Source organism: Pelophylax lessonae (genome assembly GCF_965119305.1).
Source record: "Pelophylax lessonae genome assembly, chromosome: 4".
NCBI classification, from domain to species: domain Eukaryota; kingdom Metazoa; phylum Chordata; class Amphibia; order Anura; family Ranidae; genus Pelophylax; species Pelophylax lessonae.
Window position 1 is genome coordinate 56,510,128 of NC_138771.1, and position 24,718 is coordinate 56,534,845.

The following is a 24,718-nucleotide window of genomic DNA, read 5'->3' on the forward strand; positions in this document are numbered from 1 at the left end:
AATGTGAAAATTATTGTTTCTTTTTTTTTTTTTTCCAGAATTGTTGCCCTTTTTTTTGTTTATAGCACAAAAAATAAAAATCACACAGGTGATCAAATACCACCAAAAGAAAGATCTATTTTATAGACCGAGCGACCGTGCAATTGTCCGTCAAAGTAACGCAGTGCCAAATCGCAAAAAATGGCCTGGTCATTAAAGGGGTAAATCGTTGCGGTCCAGAAGTAGTTAAAGAAATAGAAAAGTGCATAGCTTTAATTTCTTAATTTGACAACAAATGATAGAGTGATAAAGTATATGTAATCCTGCCTTTTTTCTCTTTTAGGTGTACTTTTCACATCAGCTTTATTTCGACAGTTTGAGCTATCAATGCATAGAGCAAAAGCTGAACGTTTGGAAGGACAATAAGGTTGCTTTACTTTCAGCCTTTGCCCCAAAAAGTTAATGTTTCACCAAGTAACTGTACTGTAATAAAAACTCTTGGCTTGTCAGAGTATATAAGGACTACATCTCCATCCCCTGTTCTTGTGGCATCTCCTATCGACACCATGGGAAAGGGCTTCTATGTTAGTAAGCTTATTGCCTTTGTTACCATCTTTTTTGCCATAGCTGCAGTGGCAACAATCATTGCACTGGCGGTAGTTTACTCTAATGAGAAATCCAATAATAATAAAGTAGAGAATGGAGGACCAACAAGTGCAGCCTCCCAGAGCACCCCCACCAGTACTCGTAGCCCCACCGGTACTGGTACCGGTACCACCACCACCGCGCTGAAACCTACCACACCTGCATCAAATGAACCTTGGGACAAATACCGGCTTCCAAAGAGTCTGGTACCTGATCACTATGATGTTGACCTCAGACCGGTCTTGGAGAAGGATGCTAGAGGACTCTATGTCTTTCATGGAAAAAGTGTCGCCCACTTCAGATGTGTTGTGTCCACCAATCTTGTTATTATCCACAGCAACAAACTTAACCATAGTACTCCTGTGCTCCAGGATGATACGGGTAAAACTATTACCATCAATAATTGGGAGACAGTAGTGAGAACCAATTACCTGGTGCTGCATCTTGCTGAGCATCTGCAAACCGGTAAAACATACCAGCTTCACACAGAATTTATTGGAGAACTGGCAGATGATCTGGCAGGATTTTACCGCAGTGAATATGTGGAAAATGGTGTAACCAAGTAAGTAGCTATATAAAATTTTATATGATTGCTGTGGAATAAGAACAAAGCTTTTCAAACTGCATAATTTCATGAGCATAACTATAAATATAACTGTGAATCTACGTAGTGTTATCTTAGGTAATGCCGTAAGTTTGATGATTAGTCTTCCTACTACTCTCACAACTATTACTGCTACCCAATAATATATATAACTAAAACTAGGCTAAACATAGATTTGGTTTCAGTGAAATGAGTTATGTTGCAGAATTGTTCTTGAATCCCTATCGCATTGTGGAAAAGCAAGCGGTACCTTGCGTCTTACTACAGTGAGGCAATGCATCCTACGCATGATAGTGCGATGTGTTGCAGTTCATTCTGAATTGTACCCCAACGCACCATGCCACCAGAGGTGCGCTGCACGAACATGCGCTGTCAAAAAAAAAAAAGTGTAGGTTTGGATTTCTGAATCATTTAGCTCCATACCAGCCCATTCATTTTGAATGGGTTGCCTAACACTGCACATACTAACATGTGCAAAAACACGCTTGCTTTACTGCACTGCACCTCAATAGTACGGTGTGACCAAGTCTATATAGAAAGAAACTACACTACTGCGCTTACTGAATGTAAAGAACAGCCGTGGGCGCAGCAACACAACAATATTGTTGGAAGCAATTCAGAAAGTATAGTAAAACAGTGCTGTGCTAAAATCATGAAATATGGTTAGATTGATTCAACATATAAAATGCTATATATAAACACTGAGAAACTAATATTGTAATATCACCTAAAGTGTATAGTGCAAACCTGTGCAAAATGATCAGTGTTTACCTTCTTAAAAGTGCAAAATCAAAAAATGTAAAATAATGTCCAAATCAAAAATAAATTCATATCCACACAGTGCAATATCACCTTAAGTGCAGAGTGTAACTATTAAACCATTAAAAATATATGTGTAAATAATGTCCAAATCAAAGATTAAATTGTTGTCCACAAGAAATAGTCCGTGTTCCGAAGTGAAAGGAAATCACCACTAGTACATCAGTCACCAAGGGGAGAAGTCCGGCAGAAGTTGTGGATTCTACTGCCAGTAGCAAAGAGTCTTATGGGCAGTAGGCTTGAAGCCTTTCTCTCTCTTGCTCAACGTCCATTACTGTTTTTAGTTGACAGTGCATAAATGTTCATGAAATTTCACGTACGATTTTTTTTTCTTTTGGGACATTTGTTCCTAGACTTCCGGGTTGTCAGCAACTTCAGATCATGCGCGGTCTTTTGTATCCGATTTTTCACGGACGTACTGCAAACACATTAAACGAAAATTGGTCGTCTGGGGACGGACAATAAAAAGTTTGGTGTTTGTCCCTCCGTTTTTTTTTGTTGAAAATGTCGGCATCGGCTGCTGAAAGTTGTGTACACACTAGCCGAAAATCGTACGATTTTATCTCGGACGGGAATTTTTGGCAGATTTTCTACTAGTATGTACCCCACTTTAGTATGACCCCTGGTTATCAGCACCTCTTCTGATCTTTCAAGTGCTCAAAATATAAAGAATATCCACAAGTGAAGTACCCTTGTGCAATCTGCATGTCATAACATAGTCCCACTAAATGTATGTGTTTCCAGCACGGATACTGGTTGAGCACTAATAATTTTGCGTGACTATTAAGATATATACTGAATGTAACTGAAATTGAGAACTAGCAGTACAGTAGATGATTTTTCAGCTAATGTCTTTTTTGTTACCAGAATTATCGCCACCACCCAAATGCAAGCACCCGATGCAAGGAAGGCATTCCCATGCTTTGATGAGCCAGCAATGAAAGCAACTTTCAGCATCACCCTCAGATACAGGCCCAACTATGTGGCGCTCTCCAATATGAATAATATCAGTAAGTCAAAGAGTATTTTACCATTCCATGCACTAGCATACAGATATGCAATAGACAAAAAATGGTAGCTCCACTAAGCTACATACAATGGAGGGAGCGAGTGTGTGGTGTAGAGTATTATGACAATTAGTATTAGACAAAATGAGTATTAGACAAAAAATGTTAGCTCCACTAAGCTATATACAATGGAGGGAGTGTGTGGTGTAGAGTATTATGACAATTAGTATTAGACAAAAGGAGTATTAGACAAAAAAATGTTAGCTCCACTAAGCTACATATGATGGATACCTTTTTTAACATAAAAGTAACTCTTGAAAAAACTTTCCAGTCTCTGGGAACCCCTACTAACAATTATCTAAAGCTTATGGTACACGGTACATTAATATGATGAACACTAAGAAGAATGCTTCTTACAACTTTCAGTAAGTGTGAAGAATTCTCCCTTACAGATAAGTAAAGATCATTGATGGCAGTGGTTACTTATCTGAGAGGCAGAAATTGTTATTTGCTAAAGGAAAAGAAAATAAAGTGCAGCGCTATAAAATTACAAATAGTGCATAAAATCATTCACATTAAAATGTATAAAATGCACAATAAAAAGCATGTGGATCATAAATCATAAAGTCCTTAAAAGCTGATTTCCAAGGTGAAAAGCAGGAATAATTAAAACGACACTGCAAACGTGACTCCTCCACCACAGATAATACAGCCTCTCACCCAGAGGCGTAACTAGAACCTTCAGGGCCCTGATGCAAGAAACCATGAAGGGCCCCCCAGACCCCTGGCCGGGGCCCTTCCCTTCAAGCCCAGGGCTCTTCCCACTAATCCTGGGGCTCTTTACACTCGTTGCATGGCCTTTTATTACGGTCCCGCAGCAGGATCCTTTCACAAGTTCTGCAGTGGGCCCCCTTCCTGCAATCTTGGGGCCTCCCCACAGTGGTGCAAAGCCAGGGCCCGGTCGCAAGTGTGACCTTTGCGATCCTTTAAGTTCACCCACTGGTTTGCTACCGGGCCCCCTGGAGCATGGGGCCCGGTAGCGATTGCAACCCCTGCAACCCCTGTAGTTACGCCCCTGCTCTCACCTCCTGTATTCGACCACTAGGGGTCACAACACTTTGTATCAGTAAGCCAGAGACAGCCAGAAGATCTGTATATCCAGGATCCAACAGATTCTCAGAAATTCATGTATGGCAATCTGGAAAAGATAAATAAAACGATCTAATGCTCTCCGCTTAATTAAGGACATTTATTAAAGTAAAAAATAAAGCATCACTCACAAGCAAGGCACTGTCACAGTGCCAGATGAAAGCGAAAGTGCAGACATGTGTTCCAGGATCTCAGAGAGCTGCGGGTGACATCAGACTCCTTCCCCCGTATGCATTACGTCAATAGGCATGACTTCCTCAGCAGGGGTAAGGAGGGAGACCGCACCCGCTCATTATAAAGGCGTCTCATAGCAACCAGAAGCCAGGTCATTACAAAGCAGGAAGTGAAGGGGAATGGAAATCCTCCGCCCCCTTCAACCAAGGACCAGCCCAGCTTCCTGTAGACACAGGAAATAAGAATAACAGAGCTGAACAGCAGTGGTCAGAGGAAATATACAACACGGATTAACCCCTGAAGCTCCGCTGCAGCTCACCATCAGTGACTAAATAAATGATGGCAATATAATTGGAAATGCCCGAATAATTCACTGCCTAACAGACAGTCGAGCAAAATATTAGATATTAAAATAAATATCCAATTTAAAACCAATATAAAATCGGAATATGACAACAACCGCAGCTCTCCGATTGGAACATCATACAGATTAAAAACATATAAAACCTGCGCATAGAGAAATACATATATGTCTCCAGCAGGAGAGGGGAGGGAGCACAGTGGGGGGGGGGGGGGGACCGGGGGAGCACACAGGGCCCAGAGACAGCGGAACACAAGGGAATTGGATAGGAGGAGTGGCGGGGGCAGCATACAGAGCAACCAATCTCCTCCATTTTACTCCTGCAGCTACAGGAGGAAAAAGGAGGACAGTGATTTCTCTACATGCTGCCCCCACTGCCCCCTCCTATCCAGGTGTACAGGAGAGCCACACGGGCCCCCTGGAGCATGGGGCCCGGTTGCAATTGCAACCCCTGCAACCCCTGTAGTTACGCCCCTGGATCCTGGATATACAGATCTATCTGTCTCTGGCTTACTGATACAAAGTGTTGTGACTCCTAGTGGTCGAATACAGGAGGTGAGAGGCTGTATTATCTGTGGTGGAGGAGTCACGTTTGCAGTGTCGTTTTAATTATTCTTGCTTTTCATCTTGGAAATCAGCTTTTAAGGACTTTATGATTTATGATCCACATGCTTTTTATTGTGCATTTTATACATTTTAATGTGAATGATTTTATGCACTATTTGTAATTTTATAGCGCTGCACTTTATTTTCTTTTACTGCATATTATAGGTTTTGGTAGGTTTGACCTATCCTGGTGTACAGCTGCTTACCCATCCATTTGATTTTAAGTGCTGAATTTTCATTTTTATTTGCTAAAGGAAGCCCTAGCAACCTCTGGAGGAAACCCAGAGTTTAATGGAACCTTGGTCGAGAAAAGCTGGTCTGTAGAAATCTATGGCTCCAGCACAGGCAGAGGGAGCTACAGGAACTTACTGCGCAGACATAATTGGTGTGTAACTCTAAACCAGTAGATAAGTAGGCAGAAGATAAATCCACATTCTCCTTTAGCTAAGTGCAAATTCCCTTCCAAAAGTGAATAGTCTTTTAGTAAATTGCCCCCATTGAGTGAAGAGCTTAGTACAGATGTTTTTTTTTTTGTATTTGCTTAGTGTATAGCTTGGTAAGGCTGAGTATGTAACATTCACAAGTGATGCAGGTGATGCTACAATTACTTGTGACAGTTGTTTAATATTATAAGGTATCTGATTCCCAAGTATTTTTCCTTTTTTTATAACTAATGTTTGGTTATACAGCCATAGTAGGTAAAGTAGTACTTGGGAACACTTGAAGGATAAGTATAACTATGAGATTTGCCTATGTCCTAAAGAAAGTACTCAGAGTTAGGCCAAGAAAAAATATTGTGATTTATTTTTTTATATAATTATTTTAGTAGATTGAAACTTCCATGTATATCATGATATTATCCAATGTCTTAGGCCTCTTTCACACATACGGTCCGTTCAGTTCATCAGTTCAGTCACATCAAAATGTATCAGTTTTTCAACCGTTTTTTTTATCCGTTTTTCATCCGTTTTTTTACATCCACTACCAATGTAAAAATGGATTAAAAACGGACCGTTTGTCAGTTTACATCCGTTTTTCGTCCGATCAATTTTTTTGAAAAATAGGGCATTCATTCGTTCTAAAAAACGGACATTGACAGAAGCGGATGAAAATGGATGTTAACTAGAGTTGAGTGGACACCTGGATGTCCATGTTCGGCGGGTTCGGCCGAACTTAAAAAAAAAGTCCGGATCCGTGTCCCGGACTTTTTCCGAACTTTACCCGGACACCGAACCCCATTGAAGTCAATAGGGACCCGAACTTTCAGGCACTAAAATGGCTCTAAAACACCAATGGAAAGGGCTAGAGTGCTGCAAATGGCAGCAAAACGTAGTTAAGAGCATGGCGAGTGCTCTGCAAACAAATGTGGATAGGGAAATAACTTAAAACAACAAAAAAAAAACAGAAAAATAAAACAATGTTCTTCATCTGTGAAGGACGAGGCCCATATGGAGTAGGAGGGAGGTTGAGGTGGTGGTGGATGTGGCGGTGACAGGTGGAAGCGGCGGTGGAGGAGGACGAGGTAGCCAACACTGCTTTTTTTCAGTCATTTTAAATGAGGGTACATCCCAAAAGAGTGAGAGCAAAAATAGAACAATGGCTGGGTAAGGTCGGTATCCATCTCTATTCTGCACAAGATACGGAAAAGTCCCGTGGGATCCATGCCTGGTTCATTTTAATGAACGTGAGCTTGTCCACATTGTCTCTGGACAGGCGGCTGCGCTTGTCTGTGATAACGCCCCCAGCCGTGCTAAATACACGTTCAGATAATACACTGGCTGCAGGGCACGCCAGCACCTCCAAGGCGCAAAGGGCAAGCTCAGGCCATGTGCCCAATTTGGAGACCCAGAAGTTGAAGGGGGCAGACCCGTCATTCACTACATGTAGGCGTGTGCACACATACTGCTCCACCATGTTGGTAAAATGCTGCCTCCTGCTAAGACGTTCCATATGAGCTGCTGGTGCTGCTGTTTGTTGTGGCGTGCTGACAAAGCTTTTCCACATTTCGGCCATGCAAACCCTGCCTTCTGAGGTGCTGGCGGTGCCCTGGTTGCGTTGGCGACCTCTTCCTCCTCCTCCTCTGCCTTGGCCTTGTGCTTCCACTGTGGCCCCGCTGTCAGGTGGGAATGCCAGCAGCATCGCGTCTACCAGCGTGCGCTTGTACTCACGCATCTTGCGATCGCGCTCCAGTGAGTGAATTAAGGACGGTACGTTGTCCTTGTAACGGGGATCCAGCAGCGTGGCCACCCAGTAATCAGCACAAGTTAGAATGTGGGCAACTCGGCGGTCGTTGTGGAGACACTGCAGCATGTAATCGCTCATGTGTGCCAGGCTGCCCAGAGGCAATGAAAGGCTGTCCTCTGTGGGAGGTGTATCGTCTGTGTCCTCTGTATCCCCCCAGGAATGCACCAGTGATGGCCATGAGCTGGCCTGGGTGCCACCCTGTTGTGAACATGGTTCCATCTCCTCCTCCATCTCCTCCTCCTCATCCTCCAGAACTGTGCCCCTGCTGGACAATTGTGTCCCTGGCGTTTGTGTGTGCAGGAACCCACCCTCGGAGCACCTTGCGAATGACTGCCCTGTAAGCCTTGGAAATGTTACCTCTTCATCCTCCTCCTCCTGTGCCACATCCTCTTCCATCATCGCCCGAATTGTTTTTTGAAGGAGGCATAGAAGTGGGATAGTTAAGCTGACAACGGCGTCATCGGCACTGGCCATGTTGGTGGAGTACTCAAAACAGCGCAACAAGGCACACAGGTCTCGCATGGAGGCCCAGTTATTGGTGGTGAAGTGGTGCTGTTCCGCAGAGTGACTCACTCGTGCGTGCTGCAGCTGAAACTCCACTATGGCCTGCTGCTGCTCGCACAGTCTTTTCAGCATGTGCAAGGTGGAGTTCCACCTTGTGGGCACGTCACATATGAGGCGGTGAGCGGGAAGGCCGAAGTTACGCTGCAGCGCTGACAGGCGAGCAGCAGCAGGGTGAGAACGCCGAAAGTGCGCACAGACGGCCCGCACTTTCTGCAGCAGCTCTGACATATCGGGGTAATTTTTAAGGAACCTCTGCACCACCAAATCCAGCACATGTGCCAGGCAAGGGATGTGCGTCAAACCGGCTAGGCCCAGAGCTGCTATGAGATTTCGCCCGTTATCGCACACCACCAGGCCGGGCTTGAGGCTCGCTGGCAGCAACCACTCATTTGTCTGCTGTTCCATGCTCCTCCAACTCCTGCGCGGTGTGTGGTTTTTCCTCCAAACAGGCAAGTTTTAAAACTGCCTGCTGTCGTTTACCCCTGGCCGTGCTGAAGTTGATAATAGCACTCCAGGTTGAGTCAAAATCCAGATTTATTGACTGGACATCCAAATATGACAATCGTGACAAGGTAGACGCGTTTCACACACTGACTGTGTGCTTAATCAGTTGGTGGTGAAGGTGTTACGCTGACCGGATGAGGAGGCGGTAGAGGATGAGGAAGCGGAGTAGGAGGAGTTAGGAACAGGAGGCAAACTGAAGCGCCCTGCAATCCTCGGTGGTGGAAGGACATGCGCCAAATTGCTACCCGCCTCAGGCCCATCCGCCACTGCATTTACCCAGTGTGCAGTTAGGGAGATATAACGCCCCTGACCGTGCTTACTGGTCCACGTATTGGTAGTTAGGTGGACCTTGGCACAGATGGTGTTGCGCAGTGCACACCTGATTTTTTCCCCCACTTGGTTGTGCAGGGAAGGGATGGCTTGCCTGGAAAAGTAGTGGCGGCTGGGCACGGCGTACTGTGGGACAGCCACCGACATAAGGTTTTTAAAACTGTGCGTCTCCACCAGACGGAATGACAGCATTTCAAAGGCCAAGAATTTTGAAATGCTGGCATTCAGGGCCAGGAATCGCGGGTGGGTAGGGGGGTACTTCCTCTTCCTCTCAAGTGTTTGGGAGATGGAAAGCTGAACGCTTCCAAGGGACATTGTGGAGATGGTTGGTGACCCAAGTGGTGGTGTTGCTGACAGATCGTCTGTTTGCGGGGTGGCAGGTGCCAGTATCACTACAGATGTGGATGGAGAGGCCGAGACTGCAGCAGAAGAGGAAGCAGGAGGAGCCAGAGACCTTTCTTGGTTTTTGAAGGTGTCTACTCCACTGCAGCTCGTGCTTTGCACTTAGATGCCTGATCATGCAGGTTGTGCTCAGGTTGAGAAGGTTTATGCCTCGCTTCAGGCTCTGATTGCACAGGGTGCAAACCACTCGTGTCCTGTCATCAGCACATTTTCTGAAGAACTTCCACGCTAGAGAACTCCATTGATGTTGGCTTTGGTGCGCTCGTTCCCTTGCTGCGTTGGGCAGTAGCAGGCGTAGTGTCTAGGGCACAGCCGCTCCGCTTCTGCACCCTGCTCCCTCTTCTGCTGTGCTGGTGGCTCTGTGCGACCACCGCCTCTTCCTCCAAACTACTCAGGTCACCTGCATGACCTTCATTCCATGTGGGGTCGAGGACCTCATTGTCCTCCACATCATCTTCCACCCAGTCTTCACCCCTGCCCTCCTTGTCGGTCTCCACAATTCTGAATGCCGCAGCAGTTGGCACCTGCGTTTCGTCATCATCGGAGACGTGCTGCGATGGTCCTTCCATGCACTCATCTTGAGAAATAAGTGATTGGGCATCGCTGCACTCAATCTCTTCCACTTCTGGGGCAGGGCTAGGTGGATGGCCCTGGGAAACCCTGCTGACAGAGTCCTCAAAAAGAAGAGACTGCTGTATGACTTGGTGCTCAGACTGCTTGCCTGATTTGCAAGGGGGTGAGGTGAAAGACGGTTGGACATTGGCTGCAGGTGCCAACTCTGACCTTTCTGCAGTAGACTGGGTGGGAGACAATGTGAAGGAACTGGAGGCACTGTCAGCAACCCAATCTACTATCGCCTCTACTTCTTCTGGCCTCATCACTTCTAGAGGCGTATGATGCCCTACCAAATACTGCTGCAGGTTCTGTCGCCTACTCACACTTGAGGAAGGTGTTTCACTTGTGCGTGTAGCTGGCACAGATCGACCACGTCCTCTCCTTGCAACAGGAGCTCTACCAGCAGCGCCACGGCCCCTATTTGACGGTCTCCTTATATTTCTGTAATTTATGATCTAGAAAGGTGTTTATTGAATAGCGGAACAAAACAACAACAGTATCGCACGGGTGTATCTGACAGTGAAATATGCAAACTATGCCGCAATTTAATTATTTTTACCCCAAAAGGATGTATATTGAATAGCGGAATAGAAAAAAGGATAAAAAACGGTGTATCTCACACGTACAAACACAGACTAGGCCCCGATTAAAATTTTTTGTACCTTAAAGGGAGGATGAGGAAGAGGAGTAGGAGGAGTTCGGAACAGAAGGCAAACTGAAGCGCCCTGCAATCCTTGGCGGTGGAAGGAGATGCGCCAAACAAATTTAAAAGGTGTATCTCACACGTACCGATACAGACTATGCCGTAATTAAATTTTTTACACAACAAAAGGGTGTATATTGAATAGCGGAATAGGAAAATTTTTATAAAACGGTGTATCTCACACGTACAAACATAGACTAGGCCCCCGATTACAATTTTTTGTACCCTAAAGGCAGGATGAGGAGGAGGAGTTGGGAACAGGAGGCAAACTGAAGCGCCCTGCAATCCTCGGCGGTGGAAGGAGATGCGCCAAACAAATTTAAAAAGGTGTATCTCACATGTACCGATACAGACTATGCCGTAATTACATTTTTTACACTCAAACAGGGTGTATATTGAATAGCGGAATAGGAAAAATTTTACAAAACGGTGGTGTATCTCACACGTACAAACCCAGACTAGGCCCCGATTACTATTTTTTGTACACCCAAAGGCAGGATGAGGAGTAGGAGGAGTTCGGAACAGGCAGGAGGCACACTGAAGCACCCTGCAATCCTCGGCGGTATGAGATGCGCCCCAAAAATTGGAAAGGTGTATCTCACACGTACCGACACAGACTATCCCGCAATTTAATTGTTTTTACCCCAAAGGTGTAGATTAAATAGCGGAATAGAAAATATTATCAAAAGGTGTATGTATCTCACACGTACAGAACCAGACTAGGCCCAAATTACAATTTTTTGTACCCCCAAAGGCAGGATGAGGAGTAGGAGGAGTTCAGAACAGGCAGGAGGCACACTGAAGCACCCTCAAATCCTCGGCAGTATGAGATGCGCCCCAAAAATTGGAAAGGTGTATCTCACACGTACCGATACAGACTATCCCACAATTTAATTGTTTTTACCCCAAAGGTGTAGATTAAATAGCGGAATAGAAAATATGATATAAAATTGGTGATTTATCAATAGCACATGTGAACAGCAGTGTCTTATATCAGTCAGCTCTGCTGCAGGCTATGGAGGGAAAAAAAAAAAGAAAATTCCCCTTTAAGTTTGTAATTTTTAACTAGATTAGTACAGACTATGCCACAATTTATTTTTTTTAACCCAAGGGTGTATATTGAATAGTGGAATAGAAAAAAGTGTATAACTTTTGAAATCCCTCAATAATAGCACATGTGAACACAGCAGTGTATTATCACAGTCAGCACAGCAGCACTGAAGGAAAAACGCTGCACACAACTGACTGATAAAAAATACTTTTTTCTCCCTTCTCCTCAGCGGGCAAAAAGATTGTGTTCACACCACCCCACACACAGCAAAATCGATGTGGACCACTGACACCTGCCTATCTCCAGACTCTCCCTAAAAGGATCGATAAGATCGGTCACTGCCGGCACTGCAAACCCCCCAAACACAGCAAAATCGATTGTAGAACACTGACCCTGCCTATCTTCAGCCTCTCCCTAAAATGCCCTAATATCTCGCCCTGCCTGCAGCACTCCGACCTGTCCCTCAATTCTTTTCGGACACAATATGATTTTTGCCTGTCTGTCCCTAATCAGCAGCCAGCACGTATGATGTGTGCTCTGTCCCTGTACTACAGCAGAATGACGCAGCGGCGCTCGGTCTCGAACTTATAAAGACTTGGTCACATGCTTCAGATGGCCAATCACAGCTACTAATACATTTGTAGGCATGGCTGGGATGGCTTAAGGCACACCAGTTAAACGCTTGTTGATTGGCTGTTGAAAGCCCGCCATTAAAAGCGCGCCAATACATACAAACCCGGAAATAAAATGAACGAACACGGATTTTTACCCAAACATACAGTAAAGTTGTCGGGTAACAAAAATCCAATTATTCGGTACGAACACGAATAATACAGTCCGTGTTCGCTCAACACTAATGTTAACGGAAGATCATCCGTTGTCATCCGTTTTTACATAGAGATGCATTGATGTCCGTTTTTCATCTGTCAACGGATGGATGAAAAACGGACAAATGGACCGTATGTGTGAAAGGGACCTTAAGCTTACAGTTGCCTATTTTCTAACGCAGTTATTATCTTCTAGGTACAACACCTGAATGGTGGTCTGATAAAGATTGGTTGGTCACAGTATTCGATAAAACTCCAAAGATGTCCACATATCTGGTTGCCTTCATAGTCTCAGAATTCAAGTCAGTTGGGAATGATAAGGTAAATGCTCTTCAACTTTGGCACCTATGAGTAACAAGGTTCAAACTGAACAATCTGTAGTCTGGGAACTACATGAAATCCTCAAAGCAAATTATTAATTCATTTACATATGAAGACTGTTTTAGGGCAGAACAAGAATGTTAATGAAATTGAGTTTTCCATTGTTGATCTGTCATCCTGAAAATGCTAGTTATCTGGCTGTCTCACAGAAACAATGGTTTCAGTACTTTCAGAGGAAATTAACTTAAATCAATGGCTTTCTTGATCTGTATGCATAATGTGGGTCAGTGTCTTAAAATACGCTGACATAAAACTCATATGTTACAAGGAGAGAGACAGAAAGAGTGTGATAGAGTGACAGAGAGAGAGGGGGGGGGGTGAGAGAGAGGATGATAGATAGAGATAGTGATAGTGAGAGAAACATATATATATATATATATATATATATATATACAGTAAACCCCCCGCTCCTTCGCGGTTCAGTTTTTGCGGTCCCGGTACATTGCGTTTTTTTTTGTAATGTTATTTTACTATATAAATCAATATATTTTTGTGTTTTCCATAGCTCTTGCTATGTCTCTTAGTATCTTTTATGTGTTTAAATGAGTTTCTATTGTTTTAAAAGTGTTTTTAAAGACCCTAAAATGCTTTTACACGTACAGTGACAGTAAAAAAAACATGCCTACAATGCATTTTAATAGGGTTTTTCTATTTCGTGGATTTTTCACTTTTCGCGGCTGGGTCCGGAACGTAACCCCCGCAATGGAGGGGGGTTTACTCATATATATAGAGAGAGAGAGTGATAGAGAGAGCAAGAGAGTGATATAGAGAGAGTGGGAGAGAGAGAGAGAGTGATAGTGATAGCGAGAGAGAGAGAGTGAGATAGTGATAAAGAGAGAGAGAGAGAGTGAGAGAGAGAGGGGGGATGATAGAGAGAAAGAGAGAGAGAGACAGTGATAGAGAGAGGGACAGTGATAGAGAGAAAGAATGAGAGAGAGTAATAGACATCATTTCCTTACTCATTGCACCGTGTATATAACATTTCAGGCTATTCACAGATTAATATTAAAATGACTCAGAATTATGTACTTGCTGTAAGTGGCAAATATGATATAATATTTTGCAGTGTTTTTCTGTTATTTGGCTACTTTGAAGTTAAAGAATATCTGATTTGTAATTTTTAGTATTGGACTTAGCAGCACAGAAAGCCGTCATTTTTGTACGCACGTTGTACGTTTAGATTAATTTCCTTGACAGCTCTCTTTCAACACCGTATGTCATTATTTGCCACTTGTTTTCATAGTCTGTATTTGTGGATGGTCAATGCCATGAAAAAAATACCACTCTTCTGTGGTTGCCCATGATATTTCCATTTCACACTATTTTTTTAGGTCAAAATTTGGGGACGTAAACAAGCCATTGAAGATGAGAATCAAGCAGAATATGCACTGAATGTCACAGAGCCAATTTTGGCTTTTTTTGAGAAGTATTATAATGTTCCCTACCCTCTGCCAAAATCAGGTGAGTGGTTGATAATCTACCTGTGTAATGTGTTCTGTTTCAGACTGAAGCAAACTATCCATCTATCTATCTATCTATCTATCTATCTATCTATCTATCTATCTATCTATCTATCTATCTATCTATCTATCTATCTATCTATCTATCTATCTATCTATCTATCTATCTATCTATCTATCTATCTATCTATCTATCTATCTATCTATCTATCTATCTATCCTGCACAGAACAGAAAATATAACGTGCGTCAATATCATGCACTACATATAAAAATGATGATTATTGTTGTAATGTTTACGCAGTCTTCTTGTTTTGCTGCCTGCTTTGCTAGGCTTCTGTCACACTTTGATAGCTTGAAACTGGCAGGGCCCTTAAAGACAGCTTTTAACAGAAAATGTATAAGGATATATTTGCAGGCCTGCTTCATTTGCCTGGATGTAAAAAAGCGATTATGCATTAAAGTAGAAGGCATTTTTTCCTTTTGGATAAAGTAGGGGAGGGTTATACCACTGCCTGTGTGTGTGTTTTTTTTTTTGCCATCTGGGTCCCATATGGGAGATTTTCATGTCCCATAATCACAAGAATTAATAAGAAATTCCCCTAATGTGAGGGAATCCATGGTTGTCACCAGGGTCACCAGAATTAGTGTCCCCATTGGGAAATGTCCCCTTTACTACTGTTGTGGGGACAACCCAATATTTGGGATCTTCTTTATACTTTAAAGCAGAACTATACTCACCTTGGCTCCAGCGATGCAACATCCTGGAGCTCCCTCTCGGCCACAAGCCAATAACTTCTGCATATCGAGGACCAGCCACTTTTACTGGCCAACATGATGCCACACATGCACATGCACGAGAGATAAGTCTGCTTTGGCATTGCAGAATCTCTACAGTTGCGCATGCATACAGGGTCGGATAGGCAGGTAGGTAAGTTTAAAGCAGAAGAGACAAACCATGTCCCTTCTGCCTCAAAAATCCTGCCTGTTCACCCATGTTCATAATTGACAAAGTTCCACTTTAACCACTTCCCGCCCGCCATATAGCAAAATGATGGCTGCAAAGTGGTTAAGTTATCCTGACTGGGCGGCACATTACGTCCAGCAGGATAAGCTGCTCACGCGCACCTGCGAGGGTGCACAGAGCGGCGATCAGTGGTGTGATGTGTCACTCTGACACATCGCATCTCCAATACCGGTATGACATAGGCTCTTTACCATGTGATCAGCTGTGACCAATCACAGCTTGTCACATCGTAACCAGGAAGTGCCTTTCATCGGCTTTCCTCCATTCACGCTGACCAGGCACAAGTAGAGGAGAGCCGATCGGGGGCTCTCCTGACGGGGGGGGGGGTCTACACTGATAATCAGCACATTGATTTTCTGTGCAGACCCATCCGGGATGCCCACTAGAGCCCACCAGGGATGCCAGCCCATGCCACTAGGGATGCCAACCCATGGCCACCAGGGATGCCAATCAGAGCCTCATCAGTGCTGCATTTTGGTGTCATCTATCAGTGCCTATCAGTGCCACCCATCAGTGCCGCCTATCAGTGCCGCCAACAGTGCCCATTAGTGCTGCCTATGAGTGCCCATCAGTGCCACCTATCAGTGCCCATCAATGCTGCATATCGGTGCCACCTATCAGTGCCCATCAGTGCTGCATATCAGTGCCGCCTATCTGTGCCCATCAGTGTTACATATTAGTGCATCATCATCAGTGCCACCTCATCAGTGACTATCAGTGCTGCCTCATCAGTGCCCCTCAGTGCAGCCTCACCAGTGCCCATCAGTGCAGGAGAAAACGTACTTATTTACAAAATTGTTAACATAAACAAAGAAAAATTTTTTTTTTTTTTTTTTTCTAAATTTTCGGTCTTTTTTTATTTGTTTAGCAAAAAAGAAAAAACCCAGAGGTGATCAAATACCACCAGAAGAAAGCTCTATTTGTAGGAAAAAAAATATACAAATATTGTTTGGGTGCAGCGTTGCATGGCCACGCAATTATCATTCAAAATGTGACAGCACTAAAAGCTGAAAATTGGCCTGGGCAGGAAGGGGGTGAAAGTGCCCGGTATTGAAGTAATGAAAGAGTAATTAACCATACGATCACAGCTTCAGGACAAAATTTTCTAACACTGCATCAGTAAACTTTCCAAAAACATCTACAGTGCAACAAAATATTTTTTGGTCTATTTTTATTTTTTTTAATTTATTCTACAGATCAGGTCGCTTTACCTGATTTCAGTGCCGGAGCCATGGAGAACTGGGGGCTGGTGACATACAGAGAGACTGCTCTGCTTTGGGACAAAGCAGAATCTTCCATCGGCAACAAGGAGAGAGTTGTCACAGTTATTGCTCATGAACTTGCTCATCAGGTGCTTCCTTTATCTATTCTTTAATAACAAGCATTTACTATACAACAGCAGCTAAGTAGTATAAATAAAAATTAAATATATAAACAATTAAACTGAGGCATTTTCATAGCTTCTAGCAGCAGATCCATTCCAAATACAAGAATACAAGAATTTGTGGCTCGGTTCCTGTTGGAATGGCTACTAACTTAAAAATAATCTGATTTAAACCACAAAAATAATTTGTTGTCTTTGTCCACTTTGCTTTAGGATCTGATAGTCAGAGAGAGGTTTGGTGTTTGTTTGTCTCACGTGGGAAATGTACAGTACATCTGTGTTCTAAGGTTATGTAATGCCAAGAAAAATAAACTTTGTTATTATTTGCTAATGTTGGTAATCTGCTTCCATTTTAGTGGTTTGGAAACCTTGTGACAATTGAATGGTGGAATGATCTTTGGCTAAATGAAGGTTTTGCCTCTTACGTGGAATATCTGGGAGCGGATTATGCAGAACCCACCTGGAATATAGTACGTCAAACATTTTTGCCTTTATTTGTGTTCAAATAAATGATGACTTAGCGACAGAGATAGAAAGAGAGGTAAATTTTGCTAGAAACTAGACATTAAGATATGGCACTGCATTACTTTAGCTGACAATTGTGCGGTTGTGCGACACTAAAACCCAAATAAAATGTATGTAATTTTTTTCCTCACACATAAAGCTTTTTTTTGGTGCTATTTGATCACCGATATTTTGGTCATCGGATATCGGTATCGGCCGATATCTGCCGATATTTTTGGACATTCAATTTTTTTTTTTTTTTTTAATGTCTACAGGTACTGTGGTGGAGGGATCTGGGGTTCTAAAAGACCCCAAACCCCTCCTATGCACTTAAAGCATTCAAAATGCCAAGTTTGGCTGTTTTGAATGCTTTAAGTTTTGGAATTCAACGCCGCCAGTACCCGGAAGTGATGTCAGACTCGGTCAGACGGCGGCGGTGAAGGTAGGATGCCCGTGTCTCCCAGTGGGACAGGAGACCCGGGTGAGCCACGGAAGGCGGCGGGAGGGGGGGGACGTCCCCTCCCGCTCCTTGGAATGTCAGCCGCATTGGTTGTCATTATAAGACAGCCGACCGACTGCTATGGACACCGGTACCAGGGGGATGCCTCTAGCTGCAGGCATCACCCCAGTATATGCACTTTCCCGAAATATTGGAAAAGGCTGATTCCGATATAACGGGGAAAGTGCATATTGGCCCTCGCTATATCGGCTTTGCCAATAATCGGTCGATCCCTTCTACAAACCAAATAAGACTGACAATTTTTGAAAAAAAAAAAAATATTTCTTACTTACTGCTATGAAACACATCCAATAAACGTAAAAAATCAAATTTTTTCATCAGTTTAGGCCAACATGTTTTCTGCTACATGTTTTTAATATAAAAAAATCCCAATAAGCGAATATTGATTGATTTGCGCAAAAAGTATAGCGTCTACAAACTATGGGATAGATTTACGGAATTTTTATATATTTATTTATTTATTTTTACAAGTAATGGTGGCGATCCGCAACTTACAGTGGGACTGCGATATTGCGGCACACAAATTGGACACTATCTGACACTTTTTGGGGACCAGTGACACTAATACAGTGATGAGTGCTAAAAATATGCACTGTCACCGTACTAATGACACTGGCAGGGAAGGGGTTAACATCAGGGGTGATCAAAGGGTTAAATGTTTTCCTAGGGAGTGCTTTATAACTGTGTGGGGGTGCTTGTACTATGGGAAGGCAGAGATCTGTGTTACCGCTTTGTAGGAACACAAGATCACAACCTTCCCTTCTCACAGAAAGGCGGTCTGCCTTTTTTACATAGGCAGACCCCTGTTCTGCCTGTGTCCCGAACGATTGGTGGGTCCCAGCGTAGATCGCGTCTGCCGGACCCGCTGATTGGCTCCCGATGCGTCCAGTCACAGCTGGAGCGGTACGCCGGTGGAGCATGTGTGCACCCCAGACCTGGAAGTGTAAAATCAAGTACAGGTACATGATTTTGCACAGGAGAGCTGCCTTGCTGCTGTATATATACAGTATACAGTTGGCAAGCGGTTACACGAGAAGTCCATAGCAAGCAGCCTCATTCCAAAACATGGCTTTTTTATTGCTTGTAATTGTGAAGAGTGATAACAAAGCCACTCCTCTGACCTGCTTGTTGTAACTGCCCCTCTTCAGGGGTGGGTAATCTAAAAATTTAAAAACAGTATACTGTACATATTTAAGATATTCATATCAAAATATACACATCAAGATATAAATACTGTATGAGTAGTCAGGGAGTAATCAGCTTGCTGCATTATAAACATTTTCACAATGCAGAATTTATAGAGAGCTGTGCATTTTACTACTGAAAATTATAATTTGTGGGTGTTGACACCGCTGACTCAAAAGCACTAAAGAAATAATTATACATTTTGATAAATTGGAATTAATCTTTGCTTTTTATTATCTAATCAAAAGAAAAGGAAAAGACTTCTAAAAAATGTTTCACCTAGTAAATCCATCATCCATTCTAACATGACGAGATTGAAATTATAGCCCAGCCAATAGCTTTCCATTCCATAAACATATATGTAGATTGTTGACTGATTGGTGCAATAATTACAATATTCATGTTCCAATAGAATTAGGTTTTTTCCTTTTTTTTATTATTGACATACCATTATTTTAGATGCACTTATGCTATTACGTCACTCACTTTATCTGTGTTATCTTCCATCTTTTACAGATAGACCTGTCAGTACTGTATGATACACACAGAGTGATGGCAGTTGATGCCTTGGCCTCGTCCCACCCTCTTACATCAAAGGAAGAAGAAGTGCAAACCCCAGCAGACATAAGCGGACTATTTGATTCCATTACTTACAGCAAGGTGAGTGATGTAGCCTCTGCCACTCCACAATGCCCAATGCTGTACAACAGGTTTAGAACACTCTAAACCAGGGATTCCCAAACCCCAGAAATATTGGGACCCCTGCCTTTACACGCATATGAACTTTGATGGCATCCCAGTCTTAGTCCGTAGGGTTCAATATTGAGTTGGTCCACCCTTTTCAGCTATAACAGCTTCAACTCTTCTGGGAAGGCTGTCTACAAGGTTTAGGAGTGTGTCTATGGAAATGTTTGACCATTCTTCCAGAAGCGCATTTGTGAGGTCAGGCACTGATGTTGGATGAGAAGGCCTGGCTCGCAGTCTCCACTCTAATTCATCCCAAAGGTGTTCTATTGGGTTGAGGTCAGGACTCTGTGCAGGCCAGGCAAGTCCACCCCAAACTTGCTCCTCCATGTCTTATTGGACTTTGCTTTGTGAACTGGTGCGCAGTCATGTTGGAACAGTAAGGGGCCAACAGGAATTTTTTTTTTTCTCCCATCCCTCTACAATCTACATTTCTATGATTTTACTGTCAGGGCTGAAAAAATCAGTATAGTAATCACAATTATAAAAATAGCAGCATCAATAATAATAACAACAATTTAAATCTAATGTTGCATGTTTTCTAATTAACACTTATACATCTTATTTTCTGTTTTGTGCAGGGTGCAGCAGTTATTAGAATGTTGTCTTCTTTTCTCACTGAACCTCTTTTTGTTGAAGGGCTGCAAGTAAGTATCTCCTATCTATGATCAATATGGTAAAACATTTATAATCTGTGCTTTTTTTTTAAGGTAAAGGTGTAAAGATATTGCCAGATCTGCTTCTCAAAAATAGACACCCAAACGTCTCTCAGCTTAGTTTATTCACATTCACAAATGCAATTTTTATGATGGCCATAGACAGGAAATACTATTGAGGTGTCCACCCATCGATAGATACATTGACTGGACATTATAGGGGTTATAAATAGAAACCATTTTTTAATACATGTGTATTTTTTTGTATTATATTGCTTTACTGTCCAGGAGAAAAATATGGTTGTAAAAGCAAAAAGATTGTTTGGCCATATGCTGATCAGTTTTGCACAAAATCAATCAATGACACAGTGTTTTGATAATTCTTAGATCTGATAATATTGTCTATGAAGAGTCGTTCAACCAGATTATTACATATGCAGCCACCCCTAGACCCCCCCCCCCCCCCCGATCGGTTTCTATCTATAAAATTCATGGACTGGAAAGATGTTTGGAGTATAACTACGTTTCTTAAGGGCCGTAGAAACTTTGGCTATGAGTAAAGACTGAACTAATTTGTCTAACCTTTGTAAAGGGATATTTAAAGCATATCTAAACCAAATAACAAAAGTATCCCACATAATTGGTTCTGGTATTTTCAGCTTCAAAAACTGGTTGTTTGCATTTCCAAAAGTACAAACTGTCAAAAAAAATTACCAATGAGATAATGAGTTATGTCACTGCTTCTGGGTTCAGGAATTACTTTTCAAATGAATGGGCTGCCCTAATACAACGCATATCAAAGGGAACAAATGTATGTACAATTAATGCACTGTAGCAGACTAGTGTGAATGGGCCCTATCAGTTTTCAAAGTCTTTTCATGCCACCTATATATACTGTATACTAATACTGACTTTGTTTTATTTATTTTTTAGACCTACTTGAAAGCTTTTGCAAATAATAATACGGTATACACTGATCTATGGAATCATCTACAGGCGGTAATTTAACCTTCTTTATTGTAGTGCGTATAAGAACTGAAGAACTCACTGTGAATATTTAATTTGAAACACATAGATTGTTCTAGTAGAAAGTTTTATGGGCCACAAATATCAAGCTGGTTTGTGGATCATGAGTCTTGGGATAAATACATTTGTCATGTTACAGTTGCTAAATAGTTGTGAGACCCAGTAGTTCTAATGACATCGCCCTAACCTTATACATGTAATAGTACATACCAAATACAATTAATGCAAGGTCATACTTGCAAACTACATAGATGATTACAACCTTGGAAATAGTTTGGTTTGCTCTGACAGAACCACATTATCTCAGGAAGGCCTGTGTTAGAGATATGTAAACCCAGACATATTCTGACCTTTTTTAGGATAGGACACATCACTAGCAATTGGTTAACATAGCAAACACTTTTTTAAATGATTGTTCTGCTGGTCATGTGACCACTTTTTTTCCTCCCCACTCCACATTGTTCGGTTTGGTAGATGGAGCTAAGCTTAATCAGCAGAACACGTCCTCCTCCCTGGGTTATCAGAGTGTAGAGGAGCTCTCGATTAAGGCAATGGATCCGCCCTGCAGGCATTGCTTCCCTTCACATGTGCAGCAGAATGGATCAAGCCCCTTAGTATGCCGATCTGCTTACTTGTAAAAAAAAAAAAGAAGCGTGCGCACTGCTGTGGTGGCAGCCGGTCAATGAGGGATGCAGGGGCACTGCCCCCTCTGGGGTTTACCGGGGAGGAGGGCTACTTTGACATGTTAAAGGTTGGTTAAAGATATATCGCAAATTGATAACGAGGGGAAGTAGTTTAGTCGTACTAATCTACTCCATTGTTGGTCATGTTGTCATTTATTAAAAAATGAGAGGATTGGAAACTGTATTTCATTCATATCATATGTGTGTGCAGGGTGCCGGACTAATGGGTGCCTATTGGGTCCGTAGAATTTTAAAGTGCATGTGATTTGAGGCTGAGCTCTGGTTGGTTTGTTTTGGATTGTCCTGACACTTTTTTTTTTTTTTGGGCGAATCAATGTTGTTTTTGTGTTTTGGTCTACTGTCATTAGACTGTTCTCAGTGAGTCTCATTCCCGCTTAGCAGATTGACCAGCACTTGCCAGTCAAACAACAATGTGGAGGCAGGCGAGGTGTCTCGAGATCGAGGAAGGTTCGGTTTTGTCTTTGTAGCAGTGCCCCTGTATAGGGCGTTCAGATGAAGAGGAGAAGGGGAGTATGGGGAAGCTTTGACAGGGTTGATTCAGCATCAGTCGGGTGGTCACGTGAGTGATTGCCTTGATTGCTTGGCTCATGCTGATAGTACTGCTGTAGGGCTGATACTGATGATAAGGCTACTGCTGGTAGTGGGCCCACATGGTGCATTTGTTGCATTCTTTGACAGTTGACTTTGACATTTACTATATCTTGCCTGGCAGTGATGATGCATGGTCACCTTATGGATGACTATTTGTAGTCTTGCATTGCTAGCAGTTTAACTTTTCAGTTTGTTTGCGTCCCCCCAAATATTTTTTAGCACCAGCCACTACTGCTGGTGGCAACGCTGCAGAGGCTGAATGAGCCTGCAGATCATCAAGGAAGATATATTGACTGGCAGAATTAACACGTCATTTATCTAAAAGCAAAGAATAAATATTAAATATTTTTCGGGATTGTGACGAGACCCTTGCTCGCCCTGTCCGCTCTCCCGACACTCCTCTGTTTCTAGTCAGTCAGCTTGCAGATCGCATCGTCTGATGGTTCGGTCAACCAAGGATCCGGGATCCGAACTACAGCTATGTGCCGTTCGGAATCCATTAGAACAAAACACCAAGCAGGCTGTATGTAAGTTCAAGCAGGAAGACCATTTATTGGAAGAACACAGCACACTTTATACAGAAAGTGGAATATACATGCAAATGAGGGCTTGAAATGAGTCAACAGGGATTGGTCAGATAGCTTTGACCAATGCAAATGAGGGCTTGAAAATGAGTCAGTAGTGATTGGTCAGATAACTTTGACCAATGCAAGGAGACAGAAGCCCCAGGGGGCAATCAATGTACACAATAGTCAGACACAGAACAATGGTTGTCTAACGAGCCCTGAATACACATTACTCTGTGTCAATACCTCCCTTAGCAGACAACAGGTGCGGTCATTAGCATTAGCCCACCTGACAATAGTTGAATGGGGAGCCACCCCCAGACAGTCCGGCTCCTCAGAACTTCCTGGGATGACCATATTAGGAATGGGCTTCCTGCTCAGAAACCTCATGGCAAAGGGAACAATTGACCTTGCTGACAAAAATGAAGCAATTCAACCCCTCACCCATCTGTCCTTAAATTCCAGTGATGGTGAACACCATCACAGGGATGTTTACTGTTTTTTGAGTGTGGGGGAAGGGGTTTACAACCATTTTAAATTTACCCTTGCCAGGTGATAGGAAGTGTGCACGCATCATAGTCTCATTCATGAGTGTAAAACACTGAAGCCAAGATTCTCTTTGTTCTGCTTTTGCTCTCCTCAAAACACTTAAGACTTGGTTCACACCTATGAATGTTGTGGTTGATATATTTTTCAGATGCGTTTTTTCACATGCACCTTTGATGTGTATTGTTTTTTAAAATGCGTTTTGCATTTCTGGGAGGTGTCCGTTGCAGGAGAAACCAGCAAAAACGCATCAAAAATGCAAGCACTGCATTTTAATGCTTTCTATTGAAGTCTTTGGAACCAAAAATGCAACCTTCTGTGGAAAAATAAGTCCCTGACCCTTTTCCAAAAAACGCAGTGGTGGAAAAGGCACAGATGTGAACGTGACCATAGGAAATCATGTTATATGAACTGTAGAGCATTTCTGCAAAAACACACTGAAAAATGCATAGGTGTGAACCAGGCTGATAAAATAAAATAGGAATAGTTTAAAAGTTAAATCCACCCTTTACAAAAAAAAATTTGCATTTGTCATTTTTTTTTCAAATGGATCCTGCAGACTCTTCCTCCAGCTCCTTGCCCTAACCAAGGTTTAGACTTTCAGTTAGAGACCCGGAGGGTGTGTCAATGGACTATGAGTGAGGTAGTCACCACATTTATGTTTCATTGATAACTACTCTGGCAACTAGTCTGTCTCCCGCATTGCCAGATAGGAGTTGTAGTTCATTCACAGATCTCTGTAAATAAATGACAGAGCTGGCAGGACAAAATTCAAAACTGTCAGCTGCCGATGGGAAGAAGAACCCCTTCATGCTGTCAAAAGAGGGGTTGTTTTATGGGG

The 24,718-nt window shown here is 42.8% G+C and overlaps 1 protein-coding gene across 1 annotated transcript in view; it reads left to right on the forward strand.

The window, feature by feature from the left end:
* Positions 1–24,718, forward strand: part of LOC309552338 (aminopeptidase N-like) — a 141,110-nt gene that overhangs the window by 86,949 nt on the left and 29,443 nt on the right. Inside the window, exons 2-10 of the mRNA XM_082253251.1 lie at positions 323–1,186; positions 2,915–3,057; positions 12,781–12,905; positions 14,297–14,426; positions 16,648–16,802; positions 17,192–17,305; positions 19,561–19,704; positions 20,370–20,435; positions 21,378–21,443. Coding sequence (XP_082109377.1) covers positions 546–1,186; positions 2,915–3,057; positions 12,781–12,905; positions 14,297–14,426; positions 16,648–16,802; positions 17,192–17,305; positions 19,561–19,704; positions 20,370–20,435; positions 21,378–21,443 — 1,584 coding nt within the window. The 5' untranslated portion in view covers positions 323–545. The remainder of the gene's footprint in view (positions 1–322; positions 1,187–2,914; positions 3,058–12,780; positions 12,906–14,296; positions 14,427–16,647; positions 16,803–17,191; positions 17,306–19,560; positions 19,705–20,369; positions 20,436–21,377; positions 21,444–24,718) is intronic.